Source organism: Microcaecilia unicolor, chromosome 6 (assembly GCF_901765095.1).
Source record: "Microcaecilia unicolor chromosome 6, aMicUni1.1, whole genome shotgun sequence".
NCBI lineage: Eukaryota > Metazoa > Chordata > Amphibia > Gymnophiona > Siphonopidae > Microcaecilia > Microcaecilia unicolor.
Window position 1 is genome coordinate 122,231,012 of NC_044036.1, and position 12,714 is coordinate 122,243,725.

At 44.5% G+C, this 12,714-nt stretch overlaps 1 protein-coding gene across 5 annotated transcripts in view; it reads right to left on the reverse strand.

Annotated features, from left to right (window-relative positions):
- Positions 1-12,714, reverse strand: part of TPR (translocated promoter region, nuclear basket protein) — a 247,582-nt gene that overhangs the window by 46,156 nt on the left and 188,712 nt on the right. For all 5 annotated transcript variants that reach the window (XM_030205416.1, XM_030205413.1, XM_030205412.1 and 2 more), the window contains exons 34-36: positions 12,124-12,329; positions 10,512-10,573; positions 3,180-3,388 (exon numbers count right to left, since the gene is read on the reverse strand). In XM_030205416.1, the coding sequence (XP_030061276.1) occupies positions 3,180-3,388; positions 10,512-10,573; positions 12,124-12,329 (477 nt within the window). The remainder of the gene's footprint in view (positions 1-3,179; positions 3,389-10,511; positions 10,574-12,123; positions 12,330-12,714) is intronic.

Genomic DNA, 12,714 nt, shown 5'->3' on the forward strand with positions numbered 1-12,714 from the left:
GATGGCACGGGCTCGACCGCACTGGCGCTGAGAAGGGCGGAGAGTTCCTCTGCAAGTACCTGCTTGTGCTGGAAGCTGTAAGACTGAGCTCCCGGTGGACAATTTGGAGGTTTGGAGGCCAAATTGAGGGTGTATCCTTGCCGGACTATTTGGAGAACCCACTGATCGGAGGTTATGAGAGGCCACCTTTGGTGAAAAGCTTTCAACCTCCCTCCGACTGGCAGGTCGCCCGGCACTGACACTTGGATGTCGGCTATGCTCTGCTGGAGCCAGTCAAAAGCTCGCCCCTTGCTTTTGCTGGGGAGCCGAGGGGCCTTGCTGAGTCGCACGCTGCTGACGAGAGCGAGAGCGCTGGGGCTTAGCCTGGGCCACAGGCTGTCGAGAAGGAGGATTGTACCTACGCTTGCCAGAAGAGTAGGGACCAGTCTTCCTTCCCCCGAAAAATCTTCTACCTGTGGAGGTAGATGCTGAAGGCTGCCGGCGGGAGAACTTGTCGAATGCGGTATCCCGCTGGTGGAGATGCTCTACCACCTGCTCGACCTTCTCTCCAAAAATATTGTCCGCACGGCAAGGCGAGTCCGCAATCCGCTGCTGGAGTCTATTCTCCAGGTCGGAGGCACGCAGCCATGAGAGCCTGCGCATCACCACACCTTGAGCAGCGGCCCTGGACGCAACATCAAAGGTGTCATACACCCCTCTGGCCAGGAATTTTCTGCACGCCTTCAGCTGCCTGACCACCTCCTGAAAAGGCTTGGCTTGCTCAGGGGGGAGCGCATCAACCAAGCCCGCCAACATTGTTCCGCATGTGTATGCTCGTGTAGAGCTGGTAAGACTGGATTTTGGCCACGAGCATAGAAGAATGGTAGGCCTTCCTCACAAAGGAGTCTAAGGTTCTAGAGTCTTTGCCCGGGGGCGCCGAAGCATGCTCCCTAGAACTCTTAGCCTTCTTTAGGGCCAGATCCACAACTCCAGAGTCATGAGGCAACTGGGTGCGCATCAGCTCTGGGTCCCCATGGATCCGGTACTGGGACTCGATCTTCTTGGGAATGTGGGGATTACTTAGTGGCTTGGTCCAGTTCGCAAGCAATGTCTTTTTTAGGACATGGTGCAAGGGAACAGTGGACGCTTCCTTAGGTGGAGAAGGATAGTCCAGGAGCTCAAACATTTCAGCCCTGGGCTCGTCCTCCACAACCACCGGGAAGGGGATGGCCGTAGACATCTCCCGGACAAAGGAAGCGAAAGACAGACTCTCAGGAGGAGAAAGCTGTCTTTCAGGAGAGGGAGTGGGATCGGAAGGAAGACCCTCAGACTCCTCGTCAGAGAAATATCTGGGGTCTTCTTCCTCTTCCCACGAGGCCTCACCCTCGGTGTCAGACACAAGTTCAAGGCCCTGTGTCTGCAACCGTGCCCGACTCGACTCCGTGGAGCCACGTCCACGATGGGGGCGTCGAGAGGTAGACTCCCTCGCCTGCATCGGCGAAGCTCCCTCCGCCAACGTAGTCGGGGAGCCTTCCTGGGAGGTGGCCGCAGTCGGCACCGCACGCGGTACCGACGTCGGGGACCTCACCTCGGGCGATGGGCCAGCCGGCGCCGCGCTCGACGGTACCGGAGGCGCAAGCACCGGCGGTACCGGAGGGGTAGGGCGCAACAGCTCTCCCAGGATCTCTGGGAGAACGGCCCGGAGGCTCTAGTTCAGAGCGGCTGCACGAAAGTGAGCACCAAAAGTTTAAGGGAGAAAAATCTCGACCGAGGCCGAAAAGAGGCCTACCCCGACGACGAAAGAAAACTTACCGGGGCAAAATCTGAAAAATACGGGAAGGGGCAAACGAAACCCGAGAGGGCTTCCGGAGCACTTCCCAAACAGTTTTTAAAGATTTTCCGTAGAAAAAACACGTCGAAAAAGGACGCGCGAGGTCGACTTTCCGGGGCTCGACACGGCGAAAACACAACCGTACCGAGTGCGGACGAAAGAAGACTGGCCGGCTCGAGCCGGTTTCGGGCGGGAAGACGGCCGCGCATGCGCGGTGCGCGCGGGGGCTAGCAAAGGACTTTGCTAGTGAAGATTCCGATTGGAGGGGCTGCCGTGGACGTCACCCCATCAGTGAGAACAAGCAGCCTGCTTGTCCTCGGAGAAACACACGTGCACAAAGGAATCCACAAATAACTTACTTTGCCTCCAGACCCATCTCAAATGTACTTCTTGGTTTTCAAAGATACTGCAGAAATGAAATTCCTGCAGTGACAGTACTGCAGTTCTCTATATGGAGCTGCCTTCCTGTAGTGATATCACAAGCACAATTCTGCCTGCTATATCACTATCAGAATCAATTACAAGCACTATGGGGAGACAGCTGTTTAAAACCAATGCACTTTCTATAATCAGTTTTTACAGAGTTCCTTTATAACACTGTTAAAAGAGGCATCCCTTTAACCTATATACTTGAGTATAAACCAAGATTTTTTGACCCCCCAAAAAAGGGGCCAAAATTTAAATCTTGGTTTATACTTGAGTGCTGGTGTTCCTCCGCTTCCCCCTCCCTATGGTGTACGGTATTATTTTCCTCCCTCTCCCATGTCGTTGCCACTCCTCCCGAACAGAGAGAGCGTCCCCCCCACCCCCACCAATACACCCACAGACCTGCCTCCTCCCTCCGGACCTACTATTTTGCCTGGTGGTCTACTAGCGAGTTGGCTGAAATTCCAAAATGGCTGACGTGACCTCCAGCAGCAATCTCATGAAACTACCACTGGAAGTCAGAGCAGCCATTTTCAATGAGGAAGACAGCATTTGCAGGAGCACGTGAGAATAGCTTCTGCTCGACTCTCTACTAGACCACCAGGCAAAACCATAGGACTGGGGAAGGTGGGTGGGCCTACGAATGTGTCAGGAGGGGAGCTCTCCGTTTGGGGGGTGGGAAGGGAGGGAGGGAGGGAGGGAAGGAAGGAAGGAAGGAAAAAGGAAAGAGAGGGAAAGCATTCTGGACACCATGGGGGAAGGAGAAGACAACTTGAATATAAACCCTCGGTTTATATTCGAGTCAACATTTTTCCCCTAGGAAAAAAAGGGTGGGTGGGGGGGAGTGGAGTGTTATCTCGGTTTACATTTGGATAGGTTTATATTCAAGTATATACCGTACTCAGCAAATTGTTGGTTACAATGACCAGCACTGACTGCTTACCTTCCTGGGACTCCACCTGGGTTGTGGGCATAACAGTAGCTGTTGGAGTGGTGGTTGGTGTGCTCACTGTGGCTGGAGTCACCATTGGACGGATGCTGGCTCTTGGTGTAGGCTTATTTCCAGGAATAGCGGCTGCAGTCACTTTGCTCGGGGTGGCCACTACAGGTGTTGGCTTTATGTTAGCAGTTGGTGGCTCTGAAATACTTGCTCTGCAAATAAAAGTTCTTTTCAGCAAATATAAATTCAAGGTGAAAGCAGATTCAGCTTGAGCATGTATTAATCTGTCCAATTCTTTATTTATAAGGAAATGAACATATAAAATAACTTACTGTGGACAGCAAGATAAACAGCCATAGAAGTAGATGAGGTCATCTGATAGCAATGAATGACTATTTTCTACAGTGTCCCCCTCCCCAGTCCTACATAACTTAGGCCATCTTCTTAAGGAGATTAGGATGGGTACATGTGACTCTTTATCCTGTTATTCATGAAGAACACTTAGAAGGTACGCAATTTGACTTTTTCTGAGGTCAAACAAGATCAATCTGTCATATAAGTGGCCCATCCTTAGTTTAAGTGTGGCATTCCAACAAATGTAACAGCTGTAACAGGACTATTAATTGATGGAGAAAACAACTGGTGTTCAGTGAAGCTCATTTTATATTACATTTTTATTTTTAAAAAGACAATGCCGATATTTTAGTATTTTATAATGGTTATATTGTCATTATAAATGACAACTGAGGTCAGTTTACACCTGTAGAAATAAAAGGTCCAAAATTTCCACAAAAGTTCAACACAAAAGAGAAACGAGTGGAAACACAATTCCAAGAGATCAAGCCAGGATAAGAGGTGAGATGCTCCAAAAAACTTTATTGAGGACCCAACACGGTCCGTGTTTCGGTTTTTAAAAAAACCTTCATCAGGGGTCAATCAGTAGTGGCACAGGGGATATACTGACAGACAAAGGAGCTTGTAAAAATGTAGTCTCTTGAATGAAATAGAAAGTGTTGCCTCGTACCAACAAGTTTAATTTGAAATGGTATTGGGTCCTCAATAAAGTTTTTTGGAGCATCTCACCTCTTATCCTGGCTTGATCTCTTGGAATTGTGTTTCCACTCGTTTCTCTTTTGTGTCAGTTTACACCTGCCATATGCCACCTAAGGTGAATTTCTTCAAAAAGGTAGTCAAAGACCACAGGAGAAAAAGCTAGATTTTACCTTTCCAAAAACTCCTGAGAACAGACCAGTAATGGGAAATGTGGATTGAACACCTTGTCGCAATCATGCAAATCTTCTCATGAAAGGCAGATACTAGGTAGGCGACCAACATTGTTATGACTCTACCATTACAAGCCTTAATATGCCCTTGTACATCCAGACCTACTTAGGTTTAACATGAGAGAATACCATCTGCTAACAAACTGGAAACTGTCCATATGGTCACAGAAATCATACATCTGTTGGAGATCAAAAGAAACAAAGTTGGGTGAACTTTCTATGAACTTAGATTTGGGAAGAAGGTTGGTATAACTGATTAAAGTGAAAATCCACCACCACTTTAGATGAGAATATGGGATGAGTGCACACCACCACCGTGTTACGATTAAACAGTGTAAAAAGTCACCAGGGCCTGAAGCTCACTTACACTGAGGGCTGAAATAACCAAAACCAAATAGGGCAGATCCTTATAAAAGAATAAGGTGTTGTGTGTAACATGCCGACTTAGATGACGAAGGAGTTGTTTTATGGAGTGATAGCCCCTGAAGCAGTTATGATTTGACAAAATGAGAGTCAAGCATTTTGCAGCATGATTTTTGTTTTCTTGGCAATGAACTTGGGACAGCAATTCAACTAAGTACACAAGCTTGTATTATTTTTTTCAGTTAAACACTGATTTATACAAGCTTGTTTTAATATAAATGGTAAAACATTTCTTTCAAAAAGGATGAAGTGGAGAAGTGGCCTGCAGTGGCCTGAGAACCAGGGGAACTGGGTTTGATTCCTACTGCAGCTCCTTGTGACTCTGGGCAACTCACTTAACTTTCCATTGCCTCAGGCACAAGTTAGTACATATCTTTAATATGTAAACCACTTTGATTGTAATCACAGCAAGGCAGTATATCAAATCCTATTTCCTTTTCCCTTCATGCTGATCTTTATTTGCATACGAGAATCCACTTTCTTATAAGACATTTGTCTGCATCATTTTGGATGCATTGTGTTTACTCTGTAATTGCGTTGTATATTTTGTATTGTCAGTTGAGAAGGAATCATGACTCTTGATGCAGGCACACTCGAAACCTCCCGCAGTAGACCTTCAGAAGTGATAAGCAATAAAGACTGATATGCTTGGTATCCTCGTCTTTTGTCACCTCGCTTCTTTTTCCTGCTGCACACTCATAAGGACTGGACCTTTTCTTCTTTTTGTTTGGTCTTTATTGTAACCACAGAAAGGCGGTATATCAAGTCCCACCCCCTTTCCCCTTATCTGTTTTCATTTACTATATTACAAACTTTTTCTCAGAACTTTTGATCCTGGGTCCTTCAACAATGATGTGTACAGTGCCAATGAGAGGGCACAGGACTCAGAAGTTTTGCCGAAGATCTTGATACTGCAGCACTGGCAATGCTTGAAGATATTACTTGACTTCTCAAACACTATGGGGAAAAAAAAGCAAGGCAAAATCAAGGCACTAAGGATAAGGTGGCGGGAGGACTCAAGATGGCAGAAGTCAGATACTCATTCCTCTAAACTTCTACCTGAACATATTTCCTCTATATGTACTTGACTGGCTATAAACATAAGACAAGACAGAAGACTTGACCATCCCAGATGTTCTAAGAGGACCACATGCTGATGGATACCTTCTTCTGTCCTTTTTGAAGGAATTCACTCAAGGCGGTGTACAGTAACAATAGATCAAACATGAGCAGGAGGCAATTAGAGCAGTAAAAATATCTCTCTGTTTCTTCTCTCCATCCTGCACCCCGTGTCCAGCATCTCTCCTTTATCTTCCCTCCATCCCACCACAGGACAGTATGTCTCTCTCCCATTCCCTCTTCAATACCCAGTGGACAATGTGTCCCTACCACTGAGTCCAGCTTGCCCCACCTCATCCCTCCGACTACCACAGACCACAGTCCTACATCTCTCCCCACTATAACATCTCATCTCCCCCTCTCTCTCTGGGTCCTCCAAGGTAATTTTGCATCTCCCCTTCTCTACGCAGTTGTCCCCTGGTAGTTAATCACAACCCCTCTGGGTAGCTTGGCATCTCCCCTCCCCAGCCCCCCCCCCCCCCCCCATAGTTCATCATCTCCCCCTAACCTGCAGGTCCAGATTTTCTTGTGCTCCCTTCTCTTACAAGTCTAGCATCTGTCCTGCCCCCGCTCGCGAATCCAGCAACTCTCCCTCCCCCTCCTAGTCCTGTGGCACTTCTAACCTGCCTCCTTGCTCCCTCCTCCCTAAATACAAGTGAGCAGCTCTCCTGATGCCCTCTGCGAGTCCAAACACCTCTCCTGCTTCTTCGCACGCCTGCGGCACTTCAAACTTTTCTCTTTTCTGCAGCAGTGATCAACATCAACACACGCGTCTTCACCTGGCACTGGAGCCTTCCCTCTGCACGTCTAGGCCCCTGTATAAACAGGAAATTGCATCAGCAGGGGGTGGGATGTGGGTTCCAGTGTCAGCTGCAGACAGCGTATGTTGATTGCTGCTGGAGAAAAGTTTGAAGCGCTGCAGGCATTGGAAGAAAATGGATAGGTGTTTGGACCTGGGAGAGTGTTAGGTTAGCTGCTGACTGGAGCTCAGGGAGGGAGAAATGTAGCACGAGGGAAAAAAGATGCGGCTGCAAACAACTAAAAACAAACTAACAAAAAAAATAAATCAGGCAGTTTCATGGGGATTCCCAAACTCCCACGGCACACCTGGGGAGAAGCCAGAGCATACCAGTTGAAAAACGCCACTTTAGAGGCCTACAGTTTTGTAATTTTATTTATTTATTGCATTTGTATCCCACATTTTCCCACCTCTTTGCAGGCTCAATGTGGCTTACGATACATCATGAATGGTGGAAATATAATTAGAAAATATACATTTAGTGGTACAGAAGGATCTTGGGTAACATGATGATAAAAAACATGATAGTAATATTACAAATAAGACAGTTCTGCATATATGTGGAGGAGTTGTGTATGTTCATATTTGTTAATCTTTGTGGTATGCTTTATTAAAGAAATGGGTCTTCAGTAGTTTGCAGAAGTTAGTTAGTTTGTAGATCGTTTTTAAGTTGCGCGGCAATGCGTTCCATAATTGTATGCTCAAGTAGGTAAAGTTTGACGCATGCGTTAGTTTGTATTTTAGACCTTTGCAGTTGGGGAAGTGCAAGTTAAGGAATGTGCGGGAAGATCTTTTAGCATTCCTGGGTGGTAAGTCTATCAGGTCTGACATGTAGGCTGGTGCACCTCCGTGAATGATTTTGTGAACTAGGGAGCATATTTTGAACGCGATGCGTTCTTTAAGTGGGAGCCAGTGTAGCTTTTCTTGTAGGGGTTTAGCACTTTCATATTTTGTTTTACCGAATATGAATCTAGCTGCAGTGTTCTGGGCTGTCTGAAGTTTCTTGATTATTTGCTCTTTGCAGCCGGCGTAGAGTGCATTGCAGTAGTCTAGATGACTGAGCACCATTGATTGTACCAGATTACGGAAAACGGTCCTTGGGAAGAAAGGTCTTACTCTTTTTAATTTCCACATTGAGTGGAACATCATCTTGGTTGTGTTTTTCGCTTGGTTCTCCAGTGTTAGGTGTCAATTGATGGTAACTCCAAGAATTTTTACGGTGTCTGAAATTGGAAGGTTCAGATTTGGTGTGTTGATGGTGGTAAATTTGTTCGTGTTATGTTGTGAATCTTTTTTTCTTAAATTGTATTTGTAAATGTCTGATAAAATATCAGAGTTTGACCTTTTTTTGTCACAATAGTAAAGTGCTTTTTAGTACAAAGTCCTGTAACCTAGATAGACTATCAATTGCTATTTCTACAAATAGACCCTGTATGTAAATAGCTGGGAACTGATCATGTATTCACCATTCACCTAATATAAATGCTTACTTCCATTTTCTTGCAGACCTCGTCCTTTGATTTGTGTTTCAGGTCTCCCAACTTATTGTGGACATTTGTGGAAAAGACTTTGTTTTTCTTTATTTTAATGGCTTACTTTTTTCTGTATGAAGTATATTTTGCTAGTGTTCAGGCTTTCAAAAAAGGAGAAATAAAAAAGGCATGCAGTTGTGGTGAAAAAGTCAACTGAGCTCACTGTACAAAACCTCAGCGAGAAAAAAATAATTGGAACAAGTGCCTGCATGAAAAAGGGTGTTAAAGATGTTATAGTACAAAGACTAAAATAAATAAAATCGATGTACAAAATGTAGATCTTTATGCGAGAAGGCACAGTACATGGCATGGATGGGCAGACTGGATAGGCCATATGGTCTTTATCTGCCTTTGTTTTTCTATAGCAGGACAGATCTAAATAGCTTCCAAAAGCATGCAGCTTGTCTGACCTGTAGGCCACACTGTTAGTTGCAATCAATGGTCATGCAAATAAGCACAGGCACTGGGGTAAAAAAACAAAACAAAAGTTGTAACAAAAACACAAAAACAAAACATAGAAGTTAGAATCTCTTACTCAGTATCTAAACCATCTTTTTTTCTGGTAATTCTTTGGGCCTTTTAGCTCAATGAGAACTAGCTTCCAGTTTTATGTATATGGTGGCAGAAGCCTTTATTTGCAGCTCTCCAGGTTTTTTTCCCTCCCCTCTCACATTAGTCAGCCACTGAAATAAATCCTCTGGCTGAGAGGATTTCCCTCCACAACCTGGTAAGGGTGAAATTAGTTCTTATCTGCTAATTTTCTTTCCTTTTGTCCCTCTAGACCAGTCCAGAAGCTTGGCTTATGCATTCTTACCAGTGGATGGAGACTGAGAACTAATGAGTTGAATGTGACCTATAAGAGCTCTGTGCAGCCTACATCCAGACAGTATTTCCGTAACAAAGCCAGATGTCTACCAGAATGCTTATGTCCTTGCAACTTTTGTTGTTCTTCCCAGAAAAAAATAAAACTACAAAAAGCAAACAAACCACCACCCAAATATTTGACTCAGAAATAACCTAGATTCCTTCTTCTCCTTTACAGTTTGGAACAACTCCCATGCCCCTAAACTCTATGTAGACTGAACTCTCCTTACTTACTGCAATATGAATGGATTTGGGCAAGAGTACTGGACTGGTCTAGAGGGACTAAAGGAAAGAAAATTAGCAGGAAGTACTAATTTCACCTTCCTTAGCATCCCTTTAGACCAGTCCAGATATTGGGAAATACCAAAGCAGTATCACTCAAGAACAGGAAATCGCTAACCCTCCAGTGAGCACTTGTGCCCCAAGATCCATGTCCTGCCTCACTTGGACATCCAACCTATAATGCTCAACAAACAAATGCAAGGAAGCCCATGTCACATCCTTACAAATCCCCTGTGGGAAAATAAGGTCTCATTCTTCCCAAGATGTTGCCTGACCCCTGATGGAATGCACTTTCAACACCGAAGCAACCAGCCGGCCCTTGAGCCATTAGGCATTGTTGAGTGATTGTATCTTATTTGTCTTTCCTCTTCCCTAATCATTTATTTTAGTTTGTACACCATATTGCTATGTGCTCAGGATCTGTAGTTTAATAAGATTAATAAACCAAACAAGTGGCCTACAATACAATATCTGGAACTTCTATTCCGTAACTTACCAAATGGTTTAGTGCGGATTACAATAAGCATCAACACAGAGAACATTCATCTCTGATATCAGCAGTTAGGTGTACACAGAAAAAAAAACCAAGCTAAACATTTAGGAATTTCCTAAATAATTGGGACTTTCACAACTTCTGGAATCTTAAATAAGAGGATTCTTGTTGTATGAACAAATGTAAGCCTGGCTGATGAAAGTCTTCTTTTCTTTGCAGGTAGACATACAAAGCCCTCCTGACATTCAAGAAATGTATCTGCCTCTGTTTGTTTCCTCCCATCTCTCTCAAAACTAGAAAAGAAAAACTGGACATGGAAGGAAGAAACAACTTTCAGAAGCAAAGAAGAAACTGAGCATAACACTACTTTTCTTTCTAAAAGACTAAGAAGGGCTCACAACATGACAACACCTGCAATTCCAAAAGTTTCATTGCTACTAGAAAAGTAGCGTCCCTCATAGGTTTAAACAGTGACCCTTCCAAGACTGAAAATATTTTCAGGTTTCCCAAAACAGTTATAAGGAAAAAAAAACAACTTACGTTCCTCTTTCACCAGATGCTGGGGTTGGTTTAAGTGTGATCTGCCTCTGCTGTTCTTGAACCTATTTCACAATAAAATAATCCATAAGTAGAGAAGAGCTTTGCAGAAGGGCAGGATAATGACATATGCAAACTAGACACATGCCTTGGCTGCAAAGGTTTAGCTGAGGCCCTCTTACATTGCTAAATCAGATTTTTACCCTGGCAAGTCAACTGCTGGCAGAAAGAAGAACAGAGGTTGTGGGTGGGGTGGGATAAGGCCATTGGTGCTCAAAAGTGTTCTTCTATTCTCCCCATTGTCTTCCAGGCAGCAGGATGAATCAGCAAACAGTGTGCTTTACCTGCTTCCTCCTCTGCTCCGTTTTCTCTGCAGTCAGAACCCCACGGTGTACTTTTTGTGGAAATTTTAAAATGTCTAGTACTCAAAATGGGTCCTATAAAGGACACAAAGTAGAAGACTACATGCTTTCCTTCCACTCCTGTTTAAAGCACACCAATGAGCTCCTCATTATAATTTTATCTATTTGGCTTTGTTTCCCTCATTCCAAGTTTATCATGAACGACTATGTCCAGGCGTATGCTCTGATTAATGTCCGTAAGAGTTGCCTCATTTGTTTGGTCTAATTGCTTTACCCTGAGTGTGGGCTTTGGTGGTGGTGGGAAGGGGGTGGGGGGGTAAACACCCAAAACCTACTCCTTGGACCAGATGTGGGTATATGAAGAAAAAAGCTCTGCAGGCTGTAGTAGTATACTCCTACCAGAACAGTTATGCAAAATTTGTGCAGAATTCCCCCGTCGCACAGAAATCAACACTGCTGAGCAAAATCGGCAGGGCCATGGTAAAGAACGGACCCCCGCCACTCAGCTGACCCACTCGCCTGCTCGACTCTCCGCCCACCGTACCTGTGCATTCCCTGGTGATCTAGTGGCTGGAGGGGGGTATGAAATAACCCCAATCTTTCCTGCCCCACTGCCGCTGCTCTCTTGCTGGTGTTGTGCTTTTTCAAAATGGCTGCAGAGGTTTCAAGCGGTAATCTCATGAGACTACCACTTGAAGTCTTGGTGGCCATTATGAAAAAGCAAGGCACCAGCAAGAGAGCAGCAGCAGTGGAGCAGGAAAGAGTGGGGTTCTTTCCTACCCCTGAAGAGGTACTCCCGCTGCAGCTCCTACTCCTCCTACCTCAGGAGAGTGCAGGGGTGTCAGAAGGGAGGGAGCGGCTGTAAAAAAAATAAAGAAAAATAAGGGTCCAAGAAAACAAAAGGGCAGACGATCTGTACAGGTCAGCCCATTAGATTTATAACAATAAACTATTGTTTGTCTTATATCGAAAAAAAATAATAAATAAAGGGGGGATGCAGAAAAATTTGAAAATTTTGTGCGCACAATTTTTAATTTTTTTGTCACAGAATTGAGGCAGTAGTAGTAGTAAGACCCTTGAAAGAGAACTCTAAAGACAATATATTAGAATTTGAATATTTAGTGTATAGGTCTCTTTTCTGCCAATGTCCTTAAATTTCCTTCTCTTAATGTTGAACAGGAACAGGGAACAGAAAAAAAAAAAAACCCTTCCAGAGCAAGGCCCACTGAAAGAAAGAACTCTATGTCTTGTACCTTATTAGTCTGCTCCTGAGGCTCATCTCGCTGTTCATGGTATCTCTCTTGGTACTCTCGAATTTCTCTCTCCAGACGGCAAATTCGACCTTCGTATTGAGATCTCAGGGCACTCATGCGCACATCCAGCTCTTCTTTTTGTGACTCCAATGCATTGATTCTTTGTTTTAATTCTTCATTTTCTTTGGTCAGTTGCTCTTTTGTACCTACCCAGAAGATACAATCATGCTTAGCAATGAAACACAGCATTCGCCCACTGAAGATTTAGAGGTACGCTCAGACCCAATGTAATTTGGTATACTAAGAACTTTTTTTTAGTTCAAATCTCTGTAACAATAATGAGTTTACAAATAACAAAACTTCAATTAAGAATCAAACCTAGGGGTATTCCCTGGAGGCAGTGTTATGGGCTTCAATACCTACTAAAATTTATAAACAATTAACGAGGAAAACATTCATAATGCACTTGTTAATGGTGTGGGGCTCCCAAAGGGATAAATTGCGAGAGACGAGAATATTATCAACTAATGCGCTGATCACCCAAGAGCCCAGCTTTCCGGCAGGCAGACAGGGAACAGTATTTGTAGGGTG